Source organism: Carlito syrichta, unplaced genomic scaffold, assembly GCF_000164805.1.
Source record: "Carlito syrichta isolate Samal-C Ts95f unplaced genomic scaffold, Tarsius_syrichta-2.0.1 Scaffold308755, whole genome shotgun sequence".
Classification (NCBI taxonomy): Eukaryota; Metazoa; Chordata; class Mammalia; order Primates; family Tarsiidae; genus Carlito; species Carlito syrichta.
Genome location: NW_007252851.1, coordinates 47,707 through 71,599, shown reverse-complemented (window position 1 = coordinate 71,599; position 23,893 = coordinate 47,707). Strand labels below are relative to the sequence as shown.

General features: G+C 36.6%; 1 protein-coding gene and 1 pseudogene across 2 annotated transcripts in view; one reads left to right on the top strand and one right to left on the bottom strand.

Annotated features, from left to right (window-relative positions):
- The window catches only part of VPS13B (vacuolar protein sorting 13 homolog B), a gene marked incomplete at its 5' end in the record, with an annotated part of 272,185 nt that overhangs the window by 206,877 nt on the left and 41,415 nt on the right, over positions 1–23,893 (bottom strand). The window contains one exon of the mRNA XM_008065666.2: positions 13,534–14,221. Within this exon, the coding sequence (XP_008063857.2) occupies positions 13,534–14,221 (688 nt within the window). The remainder of the gene's footprint in view (positions 1–13,533; positions 14,222–23,893) is intronic.
- LOC103268116 lies at positions 9,800–10,766 on the top strand (annotated as a pseudogene). Its single transcript, XR_002482398.1, has one exon. The product of XR_002482398.1 is annotated as a homeobox protein TGIF1 pseudogene (transcript).

The window sequence follows — 23,893 nt, the reverse complement described above, 5'->3', positions numbered from 1 at the left end:
TTAAAGGAAAGCATTTTGGGAAGTATTATCATCTTAGATCTATTTGCTCCCAACTATTAAGGTGAGTCATTAAAGCTATTATGGGGCCTCTGCAGAACCCAAGGTTGTGCTTGGTTTTGGTTACACTCAGTGGTTCAATGTATGATCCCCTGCAATGAAAGGTCACTATCAGAACAGTCACCTCTTGACCACTAAACATGTAAAAGGCAAAGCCACAAGTTTACTGGATTTAATATATTTTTCTATATTTATTTTACTTTTGCAATTTGTAGTTTAAATGGCTATCCTTTTTTGATTTGGAGTCTCAATTTGTCGCCCAGGCTGCAGTACAGTGGCATGATCATGGCTACCTAAGCCTTGACCTACTGGGCTCAAGTGATCCTTCTGCCTCAGCTTTCTGAGTAGCTGGGACTATTGGCGTGTGACACCACACTCGGTTAATCTTTTGTGTGTGTGTGATTTATTGTAGAGATGAGGTCTCTCCATGTTGCCCAGGCTAGTCTTGAACTCCGGGGCTTAGACAATCCCCTTGCCTCAGCCTCCCAAAGCGCTAAGATTATAGGTATGAGCCACCATGCCCAGCCTTTTCTTTTTTTAATGTAGCCACAAAGGCAAATGTAGTTCATGAAACCCCTATAGAGCCTGAAAGTTAAATTGTGAAGGAACCTAGATCCATAAACCATCATAAAAATTCAATGTCAGGAGAGCAAAATCAGCTATGGAACCAATTCTAAATTGCTCTGGATGCAAGGTAAGTGCCATCATCTTCTTGTGGCTATCCAGGCATTTGGATAACTCTATAAGCAAATTTTTCTTTCTTTCTTTTTTTTTGAGTTGGAGTCTCACTCAGTTGCCCAGACTGGAGTGCAGTGGCCGCTCCCGGCCACCGTAGCCTCGACCTGGTGGACTCCAGCGATCCTTCCACCTCAGCCTTCCAAGTAGCTGGAACTACAGGTGTGCACTACTATGCCAGGCTAATTTTTTGATTTATTGTAGAGATGAGGTCTCGCCGGCCGCAGGCTCAGGCAATTCACTCACCTCGGCCTCCTAAAGCGTGGGATTACAGGCTGAGCCACCGAGCCCGGCCAGCAAATTTTTCAATGTTCTGCTATTCTACACCAACTCTGCACAGGAGGCTTCCTGGCTTGAAATCCCAGGTCTGCAGCCCATGGGAACAGGAGAAAGATGAAAGTGCCTGCTGGGATGTTTGACCATCAGTGTCCACTGGATCTTGCTTTGAGAACCAAGTCAATCATATCTTGTTGAAAAAAAGTGTGTTCCTTCTATTTAATGATGCTAACCAGCAGATAATATGAGAAATCTCAGTGCCATGAATTCCTTTTATTTTCCATGCTGTTCTGTGGTGTTCGTGATTTCTCTTTCCCATTTGTTTGTTCTCATGTTAAATTTGAATGTAGGTTTCAGATAGTTTTATAAGACAATCTTTGATTAAGATTCAGTGCAGCCAGGAGCAGTGGCTCAGTCTGTAATCCCAGCACTCCGGATGGCAGAGGTGAGACGACTGCCTGAGCCCACATCTCTACAATAAGTCAAAAAAATTAGCCTGGCATGGTAGCGCTCACCTGTAGTTCTGGCTACTTGGAAGGCTGAGGTGGAAGGATTGCCTGAGCCCAGCAAGTTGATGCTGGGGTGGCCGGGAGCATGTTACTGCACTCCAGCCTGGGAGACAGAGTGAGACTCCAACTAAAAAAAAAAGATTCTGTGCAAGTAAACACAGGTGCTATCCAGTAAGAAAACATGTAGTCACAAATCCAAGGAAGATTTCAACTGTAAACCTCCACTTTGCTCTATGCAAAGTCTGGGTTCTATAATATTAAAGTTATTCCAGTGCCTTTAAATGATCTCTCCTGACCCCTTTTCATTTGTTTTAAGTAAATGTTGATGATTACAATGGGTGTCACAAAGGCTAGGGCCCTAATCTTTTCCTCATGATCAAAAACAAAGGTCTATTAAGCTTTCCCATCTACTGCTAATAATTACAGAAGTTCCAACTTACAGTTGAATAATGCTTCATATTTCCAAGGCATTTCATAAATATAATTTCATTTGAAGCTCAGATTAAACCATTATAATCGTCTAAGACTAAGATATCATTAAGCTCATTTTAGAGGTTAAAAAACCAAAACACCAAGTTATTTGCATCAAAGAGCTCTGGCATTAGAACCAAGAATAAACTTTTCTGATTTCTATTTAAATATACTTCCTTTATAATATTAATTCTTTCTTATTTAACCTTCTCACCACCTTTCTCCCTGAGTGATACACTAGTGTGCCTCTCATTTAAGAGATCTACTTACTTGCTGATTCCTGTCAAAGTAATAATTTTATTTCATATTACTGGCCAGTGAGAAATGTTCCCAGCAGCTAAATTTTCAGATAAATGTTCTAGTTGTGATCACTATGACATTAAAGTCACAGGTTAATTCTAAACCTTTCCCGGGACATTAACAAAACCTTTAATTCTAAAAAGACATGTAATTCAATTCTTTCCTTAAACTCACAATAACTAAATGAGATCAAGATATGATTTATGAGGTGTAAGAAGTCATTTTATTATTTTTCAACTGTTGGTGTACTCAAATGTCTTTGGCACATTTTCTGTAGTCCTATTTTTGAAAGGGTAAAAAAAATTTCTGCTAACTAAAATTTTTCAAATCATAATAGCTATAAATACACTGAAATGATGTGATTTTTTTTTTTTTGGCTAATTACAACCTCTACTTTAAAACAGACTTAAAGATATTATGAATGATGACAAAAGCAACAGCTATAATAATTAACATTCATTAAGCCTTGTGCCACACACTTGGTTAAGAACACATACATCATTTAATTCTCATAGCAACCCTAGGAACTTGTACTATCCCACATTATAGATAAGAAAACTGAGGCTTAGAAAGGTTAAATAGCTTGCCCAAAGTCACAAATGTGTAAGGAGCAGAGTTGGGATTAGAACTCAGGACTGATAAACTCCAAATCTAGAGCTTGACTTGGACTCCATATTTCAAATCTGACTCTTAAATGGATATTAAGTTACACCTGCAGCATTTATAAAACTTCAGAATGCAGAAAGGATCCCATACTAGAGATAACATATCTTAAAAGTTACACTGTCATACATAGAAGTGTGTTATTACCTGCTTTTTCAGTATGATACATTCAAATACTCTTTAACTTCTGTATTTTATTCTAGGTGATTGAAAAGTTACAATCATAAAGAAAATGCAAGAGAACAGAAGCAACTGTTTTCATTAGTGTCTTTGTTAGGTCCTAGCACACATTAATGGGTGACAAGATACTGGACTAACTATACTGATTATGTGAGTTAGTTAAATTCCCTCAGAATGGTTCAACCCCTTCACATTTGACCAGATGGTACAGTCATTTCTTCAAAAACAAACAACAAAGCCCCTTATAAGAAGAAAATGACTTTTTGAGGCTGCCTTGGGCTGCATAGTCAAGATATGAGGCAATTTCAAATCTGGACTCCATTATCTTAAACAAAACAAATACCAATTTTTAAATATTTATAAACACAGCTAATACAATTATGTTAAAAACAACTACATACATATTTATTTAGATGAGAACTGCCAATAATACAGCTGCTATATATAAAGGCGCTGGCAGAAGAGCTTCCTTCTGTTAGAGGTTGCTCCAGGTGGAAAGGACATGGAAAAGCCCATTGCTATATTATTTTAATATGTTAAAAAGAAAACTGTTAATTCACAGATTTATTATCTACTTGGAAAATCATAATAGTAGATTATTAGTAGTCATAAAAGAAATACAAATGCTAATTACTCTTTAAATAATCTTTAAATTAACTAAAACATAGAGTTGTGTATAGCTTAAAGACATAGCAGAATTTAGGATCACTAAATTATGCAGATTGGAGAGTATACTCTATTAAGAATACTTTCAAAATTATAATTAATTGTCTTAATTTTAATTTCACTTTAGCTTTCTAAAATAGATATAGGTATAGATACAGATTATATTTTCATCTATTCTGGTAGCATCTCATGTAGGTATGTGTATATATATATATATATATATATATATATATATATATATATATATATATATACAGTTGTCCCTTGGTGTTCATGGTGGACTGGTTCCAGGACCTCCCCACAGGTACCAAAATCCACAGATATAGAGTGGCCTGGTATTGCATTATAAGCTATGCACATCCTCCCATATACTTCAAATCCCTTATAATACATAAGACAATGAAAGTGCTGTGTAAATAGTTGTTGTATTGTTTGGGGGATGATAATAATAAGAAAAAAAGTCTGTACATGTTCAGTACAGATGTAAACTTTTTTTGGAATACTTTTGACCTGAAGTTGGCTGAATCCACAGATGTGTAAACTATGGATATGGAGGGTTAACTGCATACAGCAATTTCCTCTTATCTGTGGTTTCAGTTACCTGTGGTCATATGTGTTCCAAAAATATAATATTTTGAGATTGAGTGAACAAGATGGAGGGAGGAAGGCAAGGAAGGGGGAAGGGGGGGAGGGAGAGAGAGAGAGAGAGAGAAGATCACATTCACAGTATATTTATTAAAGTATATTGTTATAGCTATATTATCTTATTAATTATTGTTAGTCTCTTACTGTGCCAAGTATATAAGTTAAACATCATCATAGGTATGCACGTCTGGGGGAAAAAAAAGGTATATATAGGGTTTGGTATTATTCACGGTTTCAGGTGGATACTACTACCACATAATAAACACATATATTTAACTATACACATATATTTTTAAAGTGTGTGTGTATATATATACACACAGATATATATCAGTCACATGTGCTGGGGAAGGCAGGTGACAAGAAGGGCAATAAATTTCACAGCATTTCCTTCTCAAACTTGATTTTACAATAAATGAAAGGAAAGCCTGAAGGAATACAGAGAACACCACTGCTGCCCTTTGAATATGTGCTTATTGGTGACACAGGAAGAATCAAGTTAATGCTAACAACTCTCTGGAAGCAGTAATTATTGATTACAATATCTTTAACTGATCTGTGCTCAAAGACGTAAATATATAGAAGTATCACTTTTAAAGGAAATCCTGTATTAAGTTTCTCAGAAAACTAGGTCCAGGCTAATGGAGTAGAACATATTATTATTATTTTGAAATTGCAGGATTTCTGGTGCCAGCCAAAAGTGGAATATGCTCATTGCAGTCTCTCACACTACTTAAAATGAAAAACCTTGTAAAAAATACGAAAATCAAATAAATACATGAGGACTCTGAAAAGCAAATGAGAACAATGCAGATTGAGGAGGAAAGGCCCAACATGTGGATATGACCCATATGGTGGTGAATTTCTCAATTTGTTTCATTTTTTGTCTTTGTTTTAAAATAACTTTTAATTGGGAGTGATCCCTACATTATGGTGCCCAGTGATGGCAGTGCTGGGAAACTTGAACAGAAACACTGGGAATTCAGGCCTCTATGGTTTCAAGAGAAAAGAAAAAATCCTGCAGTTTTTTTTTGTCTCTTTTCTAATTTTGTCCTGAGTGTGAGTCCAGTACATACATATAGTACGTATGTGTGTACATATGTGTATAAGTATGTGTATCTGTGTGTAGAGTGTGACAGTTATGCAGGCATTCAAGACTTTAAGCAGTTGTGAAAACTGTATTCCATGAGGTAAAGGTAAACATACTTGAAATAAATGAAAATAGAGACGTTCTCAAAAGAGAAATGAAAATTACAAAAAATAACCAAATAGAAATGCTAGAACAGAAAAATTTAATAGAAATTATCTAGTCTGAAGAATAAAGAGTGAAAAAGGGGAAAAAAAGACTATCAGAGCTTTGTAGGCCATGATTAAAAAGCTTATCACTGGAATCCCAGGAGGGGAGAAAGAGATTGGTGCAGAAAGACTATTAAAGAAATAATGGCTAAAGGTTTTCTAATTTGGTGAACAAAACCAAATCAAACAAACAAACAAAACCCCTAAAATTCAGTCAAGAAGCTCAGAGAATCCCAAACAGGATAAATTCAAAGAAACCAAGCCCAGACACATAATAATCCAACTATAGAAAATTAAAGATAAATTTTAAAAAACTGAAAGCCGCTAGAGAAAACACACTACCTCATGGAAACAATGACTGTAACATGGAACAACATCTCTAAAGTGCTGGAAGACAAGAAGACACAAACATATGGAAAAATATCCCATGCTCATGGATAGGAAGAATCAACATTGGTTTTTTTTTTTTTTTTTTTTTGAGTTGGAGTCTTACTCTGTTACCCAGACTGGAGTGCAGTGGCTGCTCCCGGCCACCACAGCCTCGACCTGCTGGGCTCCAGCGATCCTTCTGCCTCAGCCTTCCAAGTAGCTGGAACTACAGGTGTGTGCTACCACGCCCAGCTGATTTTTGATTTTTATCGTAGAGATGAGATCTTGCCAAGTTACCCAGGCGACTCTTGAACCTGTGGGCTCAGGCAATTCACTCACCTCAGCCTCCCAAGGTGCAGGATTACAGGCTGAGCCATCCAGCCCAGCTAGGAATCAACATTGTTAAGATGTCCATCCTACCAAAGGCAATCTACAGATTCAACGCAATACCCATTAAGTTACCAACATCATTCTTCTTAGACCTGGAAATGACAATATAGAAATTTATATGGAAACATAAATGACCACGAATAGCCAAAATAATCCTTAGCAAAAGAAACAAAGCAGGAGGTATCACACTTCCGAACTTCAAACTTTAATAAGGCTACAGTAATAAAAACAGCCTGGTATTGGTACAAGAACAGGAACATAAACCAATGGAACAGGAAAGAGATTCTGGAGGCAAAGTCTCAATTCCGCAACCAACTCATCTTTGACAAAGCCTCCAATAACAACCACTGGGGAGAGGTGAGCCTATTCAGTAAGTGGTGCTGGAAAAACTGGCTGAACACATGCAGAAGATTGAAACAGGACCCCTACCTATCACCATACACAAGAATTAACTTTAAATGGATCAAAGACCTAAACATAAAACCTCAAACTGTAAGAACCTTAGAAAATGCAGGAAACACTCTTATGGAAGTAAGAACTGGCAACCAATTCCTGATCAAAACCCAAAGTACCCAGGCCATAAGAGGTAAGCTAGACAAGTGGGACCTCAGTAAACTGACAAGCTTCTGCAAAGTCAAAGAAACCATCAAGAGAGCAGGGAGACAGCCCACAGAATGGGAAAAAATATTTGCCAACTGTATATCTGACAAAGGCCTAACATCTAGGATCTACAAGGAACTTAAATGCGCCAAAAGGAAAAAAACAAACAGCCCCTTTAAAAAGCAGGCAAAAGACATGAATAGACACTTCTCAAAAGAAGATACACGGGCAGCCAACAGACACATGAAAAAGTGCTCAGCCTCACTCATCATCAGAGAAATGCAAATCAAAATCACACTGAGATACTACCTAACACCTGTAAGAATGGCCATCATTAATAAAACAAACAACAACAGATGCTGGAGAGGATGTGGAGAAAAAGGAACACTTCTACACTGCTGATGGGAACGCAGACTAATACAACCTCTTTGGAAGACAGTGTAGTGATTTCTGAAGGAACTAGAAATTGACCTTCCATATGATCCAGCAATTCCCCTATTAGGAAGATACCCAGAGGAACTCAAATCATTCTACAAAAAAGATACCTGCACATGTATGTTTGTTGAATCTCTATTCACAACAGCAAAAACATGGAACCAACTGTGTTACCCATCAAAGCTGGACTGGATAAAAAAATGTGGTACATATACACAATGGAATATTATGCAGCCACAAAGAAGGACAAATATATGGACTTTGCAGCAAATTGGCTGGATTTGGAGTTGATCATACTCAGTGATTTATCACAGAAACAAAGAACTGAGTTTCATATGTTCTCACTCATAAGGCGACCTTGAACAATTATAATACTGTGGGAAGGCGATTGGCAGTAGTGGGAAAGTGTCAGGGGAAGGGGGGGTGGGACTGGCAGTTGGGGGAAGCTGCTAGGGGAGGGGGGCACATGCCTCATCAACAAGGGTACCTGCATGATCAATGTTTGTATATCTAGCCCTAAACGGTCTCCATATCTTTATAATAAATAAATTAATTAAAAAAATAATAAAGTGCTGGAAGAAATGTCAACTCAGAATTTTATATCCAGCAAAAATATCCTTGGGGAATGAGAAAAAAAGAACACATAGATGAAGGAAAACTAAGAGAATTTGTTGCTAGCAGCTTTGTTCTAAAATAAAATGCAAAAGAAAGTCCTTGATGCTTGGGGAGGAAAGGCCCAACATGTGGATATGACCTATGTGGTGGTGAATCTCTCAGTTTGTTTTCTGTCTTTTTTTCTTATAACTTTTAATTGGGAGTGACCCCTACATTATAGTGCCCAGTGATGGCAAAAACATACCTGAAACTTGAACAGACACACTGAGAATTAAGGCATCTATGTTTTCAAGAGTAAAGGAAAAATGCTGAAGGAAAATGTACTAGGGTGAAACTTGAAACTTGAATGAAGGAAAAGCAAAAGACATGGTAATATAAAAGACTACTTTTTCCTGCTTCAATTCTTTAAAATATGTAAGATTACTGAAGCAAAGATCAAAATCTCATCTGGTATAGTCTTCAGTACATAGATGTAATATATACGATAATTGTAACATAAATGGAGGACAGTAAAATATGATTGTAAGGCTCCTGCATTTTCCTTGAAGTGATGAAATATTACCTTCAAGTAGACTGTGAAAGATTAGGTATGCATACTGGAAATCCCAGAGCAACCACTAAAATATACTACAAAGAAATATAACCAAAAAGGAAATAGATAAATAGAATATGAAAAATATTCTAAATTGCAGCTAGAGCTGAATCTACTACTAATAAAGAAGTAATCAACTTAAAGCATAGTTCTCTGTATCTAAACAGTTTTCCTTAAACCATTCTATATGAGTGATACTAGTTTTTCTAAATTGCTTCACTAGTAGAAGTCATAGTTCTTACTTAACTCATTTAAGTGTTTCACAGCCTTCCATGTCACAAAGACCTATATTCTGATAAGCCTTAATAATTAATTATAATAAATATGGCTATTAAATGAAGTAAGGTGCCTAAAGGCAGGAACTGAGTCTTACTTATTACTGGTTCCTCAGGATCTTGAACATGCCTGATATACAGCAGGTGTTCAAATTGAATGAATGAATGAATGAGTGACTATTCCCAAAGATTGAATGTAGAATAGAAAGCACAACAGAGATAAGAGATTCTTTCTAAAGTAATAAGTCAAGCTGATTGTATAAGACAGGAAAAAGATGTGATTTTTAAAAAAATCACATTATTAATTTAGTCACCTTGAGATAAAACACCATATTCCAACAATGCTCAAAAGATTTGTAGTATTTGCTTTCAGGGTCTTCATTACAGTCTCCTGAACATGTCAAATGAAACCAAACGTTCATAATTTAATGTCAAAAATATTTTCATCTTTCCAGAATCATCCAGAGCCATGCTTATAATGGAAACCATCAACTAGCTCTTACAATTTTTTGGGCCCTTGTGAATTCTAGATCTCAAAATCTCTGATATGACCGGGGCCTTAGAGAGCCCCTGTTTGTGAATTATTTTTTAATATTCTTACAAATTAATAAGTAAAATAAAATTTTCATTGATAAATGAGTTAAATGAAACCTCTGACATATATTCATTTTATATTCACATAAGAACTAGGAGTTGGACAGCGGTGAGGTGTGCCATGCAGGAGCGGGGAACAAAGGAGCAGAGAGGGGTGGGGAGCGAGTCGGGCGAGGGAGAGCCCCCGCTGGCTGCCAGAAGATCCCGGCAGGAGGAAGCCCAAGTGTCACTTGAATTCCACCCAAGGAGCGGGCGCCTGGGATCCGAGCGCCTTGTTTAGCATTAACGGCTGGAGCACGTCCTACAAGTTACGGGAGAGTCGGCCGAGAAGGAGGCGATCGCTTGCCCCCCGGGTCCCCGCCGCTGGCCCCTCGAGAGCCCAGCATCGCCCCGCTCTGGGAAGGGAGTTCCAGAATGAAAGGCAAGAAAGGTGTTGTTGCAGCATCTGGCAGTGAGACTGAGGATGAGGACAGCATGGACATTCCCCTGGACCTCTCTTCATCGGCTGGTTCAGTCAAGAGACGGAGAAGGGGCAACCTGCCCAAGGAATCCGTATAGATTCTCCGCGATTGGCTATATGAGCACGGATACAATGCCTATCCCTCAGAGCAGGAAAAAGCCTTGCTGTCCCAGCAAACACACCTGTCTACACTACAGGTCTGTAACTGGTTCATCAACGCCCGCCGCAGGCTCCTCCCTGACATGCTGAGAAAGGATGGCAAAGATCCAAAAATCAGTTCACAATTTTCCGCCGTGGGGCCAAGATTTCTGAAACCAGCTCTGCTCTCAGTCATGGGCATCAAAAACTTCATGCCAGTGCTAGAGGAGACCCCGTTTCATTCCTGTACAGCTGGGCCAAACCCAATCCTAGGGACGCCACTGTCTCCTAAGCCATCATCTCCAGGGTCGGTTTTTGCTCGTCAATCAGTGATCTGCCATACCACTGTGACTGCACTGAAAGATGTCCCGTTCTCCCTCTGCCAATCGGTTGGTGTGGGACAAAACACAGATATACAGCAGATAGCGGCCAGCAGCTTTACAGACACCTCGCTCATGTACCCAGAGGACACGTGTAAATCTGGACCAAGTACTTGTTGATATCGATTATAATTATCACATTTTACAAATAAGGAAACAAACCCAAAGAAGCTAATTGCTTGGTTATTATTAACCACTTTGTTAAATAACAGCAGGACCAGTAATAAAATCCCAGGTTTTCTGCTTCCTAGTTAAGTGATCTTTCTACTATATGATAGTGACAGCTAAAACAGTACCAGCAAACACATAGGAGGGCTTACTATTTGCTAGGCTCAGTGCTAAGTACTTTGGAATTCTTCATGAATTATCTCTTCATTTTCACAATTGCCTGGTGAGATAGGTATGCATCTTGTGACAGGGTTAGAACTTGAACCTAGGTTTTTCATACTACCAAGGGAGGCTGTACTGCATAATCACAGCATGAAAACATTTAACGTACACATTCACCAGTTAAAATTCAGGAAAAGTTAGCATGGTCTGAAATGGGACAGTGGAGGCTGACTGAAAGAGCCTGATTCGCATCTTTCTCTACAGGGATCCGTAGAAGTTGCGAGGCCAGACTCAGGAATCCAACAAATCTTGAATTATAGCTCTATTTATTGCTAGGTCTGTGACCTTGGGCAAGTTACTTAACTCCTCTAAGCTTTAGTTTCCTAATTTTGTCATCTATAAGATAGAATATAACATTTCCCATAGAGTTGTCATTAAAGCAGTTAGTACAATACCTGGCACAGAGTGAATACTCAATAAATACTAGTTGCATTTTATTCTTTGCCATATTTTAACTATTTGCCTTTTTGGCATTCTGAAAAATGGCCTTAGATCACTAAATTCATTTTTTTTTTTTTTGAGTCAGGGTTTCACTGTTGCCCAGACCAGAGTGCAAATGGCATTATCACAGCTCACCAGAGTCTCCTGGGCTTAGGTGATCATTTCCCTTAAGCCTCTTGAGTAGCTGGGACTACCTGCACATACCACCATGACTGGCTAACTTTTTTTTTTTTTTAGAGACGAGGTCTCACTATGCTGCCTAGGCTAGTCTTGAACTCCTGGGCTCAAATGATTCTTGAGTCTCGGCCTCCCAAAGTACTGGATTATAGGCATGAGCCACTGTGTCCAGACTCTAGATTCATTTTTTAGAAAAATGTGATCATGCACATTGATAACTATTGTGTATCATTAACCAAGAGTTATTCTATTGAGATAAAGTAAGTGTCCAAGATGATGCACTATGTGTAAGAAAAGGCATCCACAAGAATATTATTCAGAAGATGCTTCTTAGAAGGTATGTGAGCCTTTTCCTTCCCACATTTGGCTCATGACCACCACTTCATCTACTGCAACTGAATTCCATGTTCGTTTATTTGATTATTTATTTTTCTGAAAAATATGGAATGCTTCATGAATTTGAGTGGCATCTTTGTTCAGGACCATGCTAATCTTCTTTGTATCATTCCAATTTTTGTATATGTGCTGCCAAAGTGAGTACCCCATGTTGGTTCACATGCAAGGTTCTTCCCCCTTACACAAGAAGTACTTTATTATTTCAACCTAGGAACTGATTATAATTTAAATGCGTATCTTTGCTATGAGCCCTGATAACTTTGCTTAACACAGGCTTAGATGAAAAATGTATAAATGTATAAATCCATAAAATGGATTGAAGCTGGTCTACTCTTACAACTTAGGAAAATGGAAGCAAGCCCATCACTGGAAGTTCTCCTTTATTACTGTGGGTAAAATGGGTCTCCTTAATGCCAAGAATGAACCAGCCTGACTTCCAGATTAGACAAATTCTCCAATGCCTCACTGCTGGCTTCCACTTACTAGATGGGGGCCACCTGATACCAACAAAATGCCTGAACTACATCTAAGCTTGCTAGGGCCCTTTTTGAATACTGAGTATTAGGTGACACAGCTACCCTCTCCAGTCTTTTTTGGACAAATCTCCAAATCTATATTAATTCAGGAAACTGTTTGACCCCATTGGCCCTTGTTATTTAACAGCTCATATGCCTTAAATCTGAACCCTTTTTCATTTTCCTAGTCTCAACAGGCAACAAGGTTCAGAAATTCCATATAAGTGTTACAATATAGAATGTTATCTGGTAATAAGGAAGGTCTTGGTAGGGTAGCAAGAGCCAGTTAGCCAACACCATTAATAATGTTCTTGTTGTAGATGTATATAAATCTTTAAATTATCTTACCTTATTAATAAACCCTCTCAATTACGTTTATTAATATATTGTTGTAGCAAGATGACTGGATCAAAAAGAATACCAAAACAAACTTCATCTTCTAAGTCTTTAAAAAAAAAACTAGATGTATTAACATGGAAAGCATTCCCATGGGCCAAAAATATGAAAACAAAATCTATGCTTCCCAAACACTGGACATTGTTAAGCATCTCTATAGTCAAGAAAGAGTCCCTGTTTCATCCAGCTCCTAAAAAAATAATAATAAAAAAAAGAATATGCAGAGGCACAGTAATAACACTAAGGCTAAACCTTGATACTTTTTTTTTTTTTTTTTGAGTCGGAGTCTCACTCAGTCACCCAGACTGTGCTACCATGCCCGGCTGATTTTTTGATTTATTGTAGAGATGAGGTCTCACTGCCCAGGTGGGTCTTGAACCCGCGGGCTCAGGCATTTCAAACATTTACTTAAACATGATTCAGCTGTGGAACACGACCTTTACATATTCTGTAGAGAAAAGAAGCCTTGTCTTATCTCTGCCAGCTATTTTCTGTTTGATCATTCTTGAAACTATGGGAATAAAACTTGTAGTAGTAATTATTAGTACTCCAGTAAGTTTGGAGGTTCTTACCTGTACATTTGTAATCAGAGGCTACCCCTTTAAGCACAGCATCAAAAATGGATATTTCCACTCGCTGCTTTCTGTGGTGACAGCTCAGAAACAAGGAAGGTTGGGACACAATAAAGTACAGAAAAGGTTCTAGCTGTAAGTCACCGGTTCCTCTGCGACCAGGCTGCCGCACAATGGTTATACCAAGTGCTTGTCTAGCTGATGACCTTGTGGATGCGTGAAGACTTTCAAGAGAGAGGACCCCTATTTTCTTCCCCGAAGGAAAAGAAATGCGGCTGCTTAAGAGATCTTCTGCTGTCATCGTGGAAATACATGCCTGGTTGGGCTTAGCAACATCTGAATCAGTTTCTGGGAGATTTAATGAACTCTTGCCCATTTTTTCATTATCCTTCTGCTCTTGTGATTTTGATTTGGATAAGGCCATACAGGAATAGGTCATTAGTGAGATTCTACTTGCAGTAATAAATATGTCAAAGGGAATAAAATTTAGATTTTTTACAATTGTAGACTGGCGTGAAGGACGGGCAATGCGATGCTGACTGGCACCGCTGTGTTGCTCTATTTGTACTATTCTGATTTTCACACTGTCGCTGCCAATTCCACTATCCTGAGCACCACTGTACCGAGATGAGGTTTCAGCCACGCCTCCATCAAATGTATCCATTTTTTTCTGCTCTTGTTTAGAGATCTGTAAGAAAAAAGTAATAAAATATTTCAAACTAGTTCCATGCCTGGTGTTACATAAACAACGTTATATAAACATACCATTAAAAAGAGAATGTTAAAAATAAATCTAGTATAACTTGAAAATAGAGATCATAAAAATAGAGGTAGTGCCTATTCCACCCCCCAAAAAAATTCCCCTTAAAATGTCAAGGGAATATTTGAGAAAAAGCATCTAATGTGCGTTTTCATCATTAAAATACACTTTTGAGTGCCAGACTTTATTTCTTTGGATTAATATAAAGTAGCACATATATATTTATTATTTTTATTTTTTGAGTCGGAGTCTCACTCTGTGGCCCAGGCTACAGTGCAGTGGCATGATCATGGCCACTGCAGCGTGGACATGCTGGGCTTAGGTGATCCTTCTACCTCAGCCTTCCAAGTAACTGGAATTACAGACACATGCCACCACGTCTAGCTAATTTTTTGATTTATTGTAGAAATGAGGTCTTGCCAAGTTGTCCAGGCTGATCTCGAGCCCCTCGGCTCAGGCAATCCTCTCGCTTCTGCCTCCCAAAGTGTTGGGATTACAGGAATGAGCTACCATGTCCAGCTTATTTTTAAAAATAGCTCTTTAAAAAATTATTTTATTAAGTATTTTTTACAGTAACTTTACAAGTAATACAATTTCCAAATCATGACTATTGGTGATTGAAATTATATTTTACATAGGAAGACTTTATATTATGTTGTTTATTCTTGTTATAAAACTGATTTATATAGGATTTTGGATAGTAAAAGAGGGAAAGTAGTCCTAAATTATGAAGGACAAAGAAAAATAAACTAAAATAAATGCATGCCATTTCAAAACATGTTTATTTTCTCCTACTACAATATGACTTGGAATAGGGTAAATATAAGTGAGCAAGTAAAAATCAAGTCAGTAAGTAAGTAATTAAAGCCCTTGAGGGTGGAATAAAGGCAATAAAGGATACTAGTTCTCAAACTTTTCCACCAATGACTTCTTATGTAGAGAAAAAAGAACAACTTGGTGGCTGCAGCAGTTATAATCAATCACTTGGCAGCACAACTCCAAGACCTTCAGTTCCCCTTTCTTGGACTGCCCACTCATCAGTTTGCAATTTGCTATTTGGCATCTAAGTATTTCACTTGTTTTTTCTACAGAATCATTAAAGTAACCATATAAAGTCCTTAAGATTACAAAGAAAAAAAAATCCTCCCCACCCCCATCTTATCACCAAACCTAACCAATGAGCATCCTTCAGTGCACTTCCTTTAGGTCTTCTTCCCGACCTCTGCATAGGTTCACCCTGCCTGTACTCCCTTGTGCATATAATCATACTACAGAGACAGACTGATAACCTATTTTTTTGACATGCTAATATGCTCTTCATAAATACAATTGCTAAAAGCTGCATATTTCATTTAGTGTTAGAAACAATTTGTTCAATCATTCCCATATAACTGGGTATTCAAGTTTACAAATTTTGCTGAGAAACATCTAGTAACATTTTTTTTTTAAACCACAGACCCCTACAAGTGGAATTACTAAGTCACGGTATGAAAAACTTTAAAGTCACTGAATACTTCCAAATACCTTTCCAAAAAGGCTGCACTAATTTACATTATTACCAGCAATGGAAAAATGTCCCCCCAAATTCTGGGTAATTGGGTATTGCTTATTATTTTTTTTGAACTCTTCCTTAACTTATTTTTTCCAAATCAAATAAAGGTCTTTTTCTTTTTTAATTTTCTATTTTGATTCAGGGTACACGTGCAGGTTTGTTACACAGAAATATTGCATGATGGTGAGGTTTGGGCTTCTACTGAGCTTGCCACCCAGGTGGTGAACATGGTACCCAGTGGGTAGTTTTCGGCCCATAGCCCTCTTACTTTCCTCCTGCTTTTAGGAGTGCCCCAGTGTTTGTTGTTCTCATACTTGTGCTGATGTGCATACTTAGTTCCTGCTTATTAGGGAGAACACATGGTATTGTTTTCGGTTTCAGTGATAAATTGCTCAGGATAATGGCCTCCAGCTGCATTCATGTTGCTGCAAAGGACATGATTTTGTTCTTTTTTATGTTTGCATAGTATTCCATGGTGTATATGTACCACATTTTCCTTATCCATTCCATCATTGATAGGCAGCTAGGTTGGTTCCCTGTTTTTGCTATTGTGGATAGTTCTGCGATAAACATGCGTGTACAGATGTCTTTTTGGTAGAGTCGATTGTGGTCCTTTAGATTTATACTCAGTAGTGGAATTGCTGTGTCAAGTGTCTACTTTTAGTTCTTTGTAAACACTTCCTTAATTTGACTAACAGAAAAGTATAATTTTACCACATGCCACAAAAATCGTTTTAAGCTGCTTTTCAGGGGCTCGCAGAGAAAGTGTTAAAAGAACTAATAAACAATTCAAGACAGTGATGTGTCATTAAAAATTTTCAAATAATATTTCTAGTTAATGGTTTCATAGTTGTTGAGGAAGACATGTTGTTAGACAAATCCAGCATTAGTTATTTGCAATAAAAACAATCTATCCCTCTCTTTTAAAAGTCACCATTTCTTTTAAATCATTCAGTCTATACTGTGCTCTTTCTCTGTCTGGAGTGCCCCTTTGAGCTTACTGTAGCTGACAAACATTTATTTATCCATCAAGACAAGTGATATTTGTCTGAGAATTGTTCTCTCACTCTTTTCCTTCTTGGTTATCTTAGTATTTGACTTACACTTCTACTGTAGGATGAATTATACTCTACTAAAATGGTCTGTGGTAAGAACATCAGACAGTGTTAAAACAATATACAGGCTTTGGATTCACACAGAAATGGGATCAAGTCCAACATTCTCTAATTGTATGACTGAACAAGTTACAAATCTCCCTAAGACTACATAATCCTATCTGTAAAATGGGGACAATAACTCCTACCTCAGAGAGTTGCTGGAGAATTCAATGAAGTAGTGCACCTAAAGAGGTCAGCACAGTGCCTGGCATGCAGTGAATACCCAATGAGGAGCAGCTGCTACGTGCCTGTCTCTTTTACCAGGTGAAGAACTGCTAGAGGGAATGGGCCATATTATTCTGTTTCACATGTCACTAAGCAGCAGGGCAGTGCCTGGTATACTGAAGAGGATCCATAAATGTTTGATGATATGTTTGTTTCTGATACACTGTAAATGAAAAAAATTGTCCTGCAAACTAGAATTATATGACTGTTAAAGTATAAATATACATGGATGAAGACTCTTCAATACTGTACTATTTAAGGTCTTCCCCACACATATTCATGGATCTTTATTGATCTGCATTCTCCATCTTGTGGGCTGATCACACTTCCAGCAGTCCTCTCAGTCTCTGCTGCATCCTGGTCGTCACATTGGGACATTAATATTCAACTCACAGGGTTGCCGTAGCATTAAACGAGTTAAATTAATGAACATACAGAGTGAGTACTCTAAAAAGGGTAAGTTAAAAAAAAGTCACCTTCTTTGTGAAGACTTCTGCAACCCTTCTTGGTGGTGCTAGTCCTTCCCACTTCTATGCTTTTATAATAAGCTAATATTATAGCACTTTTCACACTCTATTCTGTCTCAGAGATTGTAAACAATGGAAGAAAAAATAAGATACTATTATGTTTGTTATTTTCCAGCCATTGTTAGCACATTACACATATTTTCTTCATTAAGTGTTATAACCCTTTGTGAAGGAGTACTATATATCCGTTTCACAGCTGAAAAAACTGAGGCTTACAGAGATTGATCAGTACTTTCAAGGTCAGACAGCTTGCAGGCTTTGGATAAGCAGCAATACATGTTCATATTCCTAGAACATACCATACTGCTTATCACATAGTAAAGTGTCATGACTTTGTGCTGACTGAATAAATGAACAAATTAAAAAATTCAGTAAAATAAAAATAAAAGCAATCCTTACCAAAAGAACAGTTTAATTTTAGTTATCTTTATTATAAAAATTTCAAATATACCTCCAAATCCGTTACCAACTAGGAATTCTCAACACATGAAAAGTAATAAAATCAAGTATTTAAGTAGTTTAGGATTTACTGCCCACATTCTGAGGCATTACAAACTAATTATCTATATACTGTATAAATAAAAAATCCTTTAGGTTGAATTCCACGGCAAACTCCAGTAAAAAAACTCAAGCTTTATAAGTTATTTTTATTCTGTCAATCAGGAAACTCAATCACAATTAACTACATGAGACTACAGTTTCTATGCATAGAGCATTTTCTACTTCTGATTTACAGATTTATACTTAAAATCAAGTCTCTCCCTCTTTAAAGTGAATTAAGCATTTCCATGGGTGTTAACATAACAACAAAAAAAAAAACCTACAGGGAAAGGTAAATAAATTTAGCATCTAGCCTTATTATGTGTTGAGAATGCCACATTAGACTCCAGCAAATGTCAAGTGGTGTGATTTTGAGATATAAATAACCAGCAGGGGCAGGATGGCAGCTATCAGCTCAGGTCACGCAGCTTATTGAACAGAAGTCAGATAGTAACTAATTCTAATCACTACTGAGCAGAATGGAATTTGAACCAATGACCCAGAGATGAAAGACGGACTCTCATTGGAAGGGGGGAAAAAAACCCCTACAAGTTACCTAGTACTAGAAAACTAAATTCTTAAGCCAAGATTTCTTCCATTTTTCTAAGCTTCTAAACTATTTGTAGCTCCGAAATAAATAACTTGATGATTTTGAGACATATTTAAAAATCCACTGGTTTGTCACCAGTCCACGCAGATTTATTACACCAAAGAGTATCTGGTCTGTTACTGAGAAAAGTTTTACAATTAATTATGTGTGCTGAGCCCTAATCTCGGGCATCAATTTACCATTCTTTTGTGGAAAATGAAAAGTTCACAATATAATAACTGAAAATAACTTTTGCTTTATTATTGTCCAAGGGGACTAATAATTTAAGTTGTCAAAAATAGCAGTATCTGCTTGCTGTTAGTGCAGCAGAAACATGTATCTCTGGGCAGTGCTGTTATATCAGCTCTCCCACTCTTTACCTAACTTATTTAAGATGAACAATAAAAGTTTTCTTTAATTAGCTACTGGTGTGCATTAACATGATCATGATTAAACCATAAAAAACAACTGTACATTACTCTGGTCCTCTGTTCCATATGTTTTGAATTATTCTGTTTGAAAATGTACTTTGCGTCTCTTTTAAATGTTCGACCTTCTGCTTTCAGAGAATTAAATGCATATTACTGTAGTGAAGAAGATAATGTTTCAGACCTCCAGGCATATATTAAACACACTGGCAGCACTTGAGACAAAATGCTTTACTTATTAGATACTTCCTATTCTAAACAGTGTCATCAAAGGCTAAAAACAAAATCCATATAAAAGCTGCACAATGCTTCCACACAGAACCTGTGCCAAAATCCCTGTACTTTCCAACTAATGAGGAAAGGATGTGTACTCTTAACATATGAATGTAAGATTTTCCAAGCATTCACTTTAGGAAACTGGACTATTGATTCCATATGGGATATGTTAAATTAAACTGTATTGGTAAAATAGCCCTTAAGCTATCTGGCATGATAATGATAATTAAACAATATTCAAAACACTAAAACAAAAGGAAATTTAGTTCCACAATGACTAATTAAAATAAAATGAAAAAACACAGCATGTCATCTATCAAGATAAATTGTTATTGTTGAAGAACTATTTAAATGCTGTTAAAATATACTTTTAGATAAAATCTGAAAGAGCTGGAAAAATATTTGTGGCTTAAAAATGGATAGTTTGGTGAAGAAAAAAGTATAGGACTCTGAAATTTTATGCGGAGATAACAGCTTTAAGGCCTTGAGCACAACCAGATGGTACTTAAATCAGAGGAATGCTACAGTTTCACTATCAGTGGGTTTCAATATAAGACAGTTTTCAATAGCTAGGAAAACATGCCAAGCTGATAGTTTACTTCTTAGATCATTTCAGTGCATTTTCCCATCCTTTCACTGCTGTATATGGTACAGATACTAGCCACCATGGAGAAGGTGATGAAAGCTGTACTAGTAGCTAGGGACCTGTAGCTAATTCCTCTTTTTAGTATATTGAAATAGGTAAGTTTACTAGCTCACTCAGGGATCTACTAAGAGCCATAGTATCTCAGAATCATAGTAAGTCATGTGACAAACCAAAGGATGCATTAAAATAATTTCAGATTACATTAATTAGATGTTATTCAGTAGCATTTTGGAGTGGTGAAAGATAAGCTTAATTAAACTTCTTGTTCCATCATATCAAGATTTTTTTATGAACACATTCAAAAGTCAGCCACATTAACAAAAATGCTGCAAATAAATGGTTAAATTTTTAAAGAAAAACCTATAGAAACCCATCTCTTGAGAATTAACAAAAACTAAAACAAATATAATTTTTGTTTTGACAGCTGACAAGAAAGAGAACTTTAGCATCTATTCCGGGATTCTAATTCACGTTATTTCTTTTAATTGCCTTGTCTTTTTAAAGGAAAATTTACTACATACTAAACATAAGCATATCCACAAATTTTCCCACCTTCTTATCATACCTATGGTTATGTAATAGCAATGCTAAAGTAAAATTTCTAAGAGACAACAGTCCTACTTTAAGTAACTTAGATCAAAATATCTTTTGCCAATCATGAGATCACTTTTCACATCTTATAGATTATAAAAAAGTCAAGTGTAAAACCACAGAATCAAAGTGACAATCACATCTGTATATAACTGTGACATTTATCCTAATTTTACTGCCATTGCTATAATGTTGCAGTGTTTTCAAAGAAATAAACATCTTGTCTATCTTATAAAATCAAAAACAGTAAAAAAAAATGACTACAGTATTTTAATGGTTCCACATATTGAAATTACAAAGGAGAATTTTTACAAACTTGAAAAAATTATATGCCTCATTGTGTAAACATTTGCAAACATGCTTCTAGCTTTTTAGAAGTTTGTGGGATGAGGTGGTTGGGACAGGTTGTCGCATGTCTTTAACACAAGGAGAATCCACGCTGGAAGCTTCAAATAAATAGCAAATTGTATTAATTTAATCAGGAAACAAGACTATATTTTTAAGTCTCAAATTTTCAGTGATGTCACTATTATAATTCATAGGCCTTTATCATTTTATTAACGAATTAGCATCACAACTCAGTGATACGCTAGATAAAAATTTATCTTGGCACATTAAGAAAAAAAGCACTAAAAAGAATACATTTACATCAGTATTAAATGTCTCCTTTGGTGTCACCAATCAAAATGTATCTGAAAAGTAATATAAGAAAAATATAATAAACTTTTTAAAATTTAAAAACCAAACTTGAACAAGCACTGTATGAGCCTGAGTACTACAGATACTAAGGGCTAGAAAACAAGGGTTTTTAAAAAATATATTATTTTCTTAAGCTAAATGTTAAACACAAACCCACATAATATAATTGTTCCCAGTTGGATGGCAAAAAAAAGTTTTCACAATACTGCAGTAGTTATGCAAAAGAGCAGAACTAATGATACCCATCACTGCTTAACAGAATGGTAAAGAGTACTATAGTTTCAAGTTTTCCCTTTCATGAAGTTACTTTTCCGGCTCTTTGAAGTAACAGTATGAGGCCACTACTGCCTGCTAAGTGCTAAGTGCAATAAAAGCAGCATGGAGATAGTTCAGTCAAGGTTGTGTTTTACTGCAGTGTGTTTGGTCTATTGTTCTAATTTAAGTTGTAAATTATGAAAAGGGACTAAGACTAGTGCTAAACTGACTATAATACTGAGATCATTATCAGTGCCTGTTTCAACATGATAATCCACCCCTTCTCACAAGTATACATACCAACCTACCCACATGGGTACACAGGTAAATTCTACCTATTGAGATTTTATCTGCAGTGCTGACCTTTAGATTTTTGTGTCTGTCTTTCTCTTTTCACCTATATGATTTCACAGCACAAGCTGATTTTCAGGGGCTTAAGTTCATGAAAAAAAATTAGTTCCAGGCAAAATTTTGCATACAGGGTTTTAAATCAGAAATAGCTGTCTCTCCCTTTCTCTGTGTTGCTCACATATATAATGACTAGAAATAGGTTGGTCATTTTTGTTCAAGGAGACTATATCTAATTGATTTACAATAGGTCCCAAGTTTAAGTTTGATTTGTTTGCTCTTTGTAATGAATTCAGTTTTTTAAAAAAATAAAATTTGACACATTCTGGGAACTTGGACCTTAATCAAAACAGATGCCTCTACACAAGAAGCTACAACCTGCTCTGAAATGGCCATGATGTTAATTCTTACAAAGTGGCTACTGTGTGTACAAGGTAACTATTCTTTATACTGACGAAATTCAAGGTTCATACCAGTGATGTCAATGTGGAAAACATTTTGTTCCATGGCTGCTTAAAGATTTTCAATAGGATTAAATCAGCTGCAAGTCCTCATTATATCAGGGTTTACAATTGTGTCTGAGTTGGAGTCTGTTTCTCATAGAATTTTACTCAGAGACTGATTTAGATTGGCTCCTTAAAGCTAGTCTGATTTTACTAGAAACAACTGTATCACATCAGCCACTCTCATAAACTAACTTTAAGATTGAATCAGCCCTGACCCTGAAGCAGATGAAAGTTTACCAAGCCTATGCATTGTAAGAATCACAGAAAAGTTTGCACTTAATTTCTGCAGCAATACAGACATAGACTATGCTTATTAACTACTCCAGTGGGCCTCAGTCTTGCAACTATAAACTTAATTTTCTGATAAGAAAACTATAGGAGAATTTTCCATCGATAAAATTCATACAAATTCTTATTTGATTACTTCATCCTTTAAATCACTTATATACCTTTACAGAAACGATGTAGGATTTGTAAAAATAAAGATTATGGAAAGTTTTTAAAATTAATTTTTCCCCAATATCCAGTACTGGTTGAAAAATGATGAAAATGGTCAAGCACATCCATAATTAACTTCATCTAGCAGCTGGTTTTCATTGCCAAGTAGAATATGGTATTTAACAAAAATACCGACCTGATTTTCACGATTATATATTCTATTTACCAAAAACACCTGGCTTAGTTAATGCTAGATTCTCTCTAAAGTAAACCCAAATTTCAGTATTCTTTATTAGCTAACTAATTATATTGAAATTTATCAAGACATTACAGAATGGAGGGTCATTTGCAAACTTTTCCTGGCCATCCTTTAACTTACATAGCAGATCAAATCAAAAGTGAACTGAAGTCATATATTGATTCTCTTTTGTGTCATATGTTATCAATACCTTAAAAAGTAATGATGCAAGGGACTTGAAATGCAAAGTGGCCAGGATGTTAGAGAAAAATATTTGTTTATGCCCCACAGCTAATTCTACTTTCCCATTAGAAAAACTTTGTTCTCTGCTACTCTATAATAATCATCACTACACCAAAATGACCTTCCACACAAAAGCTTTGATCATTTCAACTTCTTCCCTCAACACTTGGATATATGAAGTACTTTCAAAATCAGGTTAAAACGTCTAACAGTGCTTGTCAGCTAGCCCCATACCACCAGTAAATTTTATTTTATTTTTTTTTTATTTTTATTTTTATTTTTTTTGAGTTGGAGTCTCACTCTGTCGCCCAGACTGGGAGTGCAGTGGGCGCTTCCGGCCAC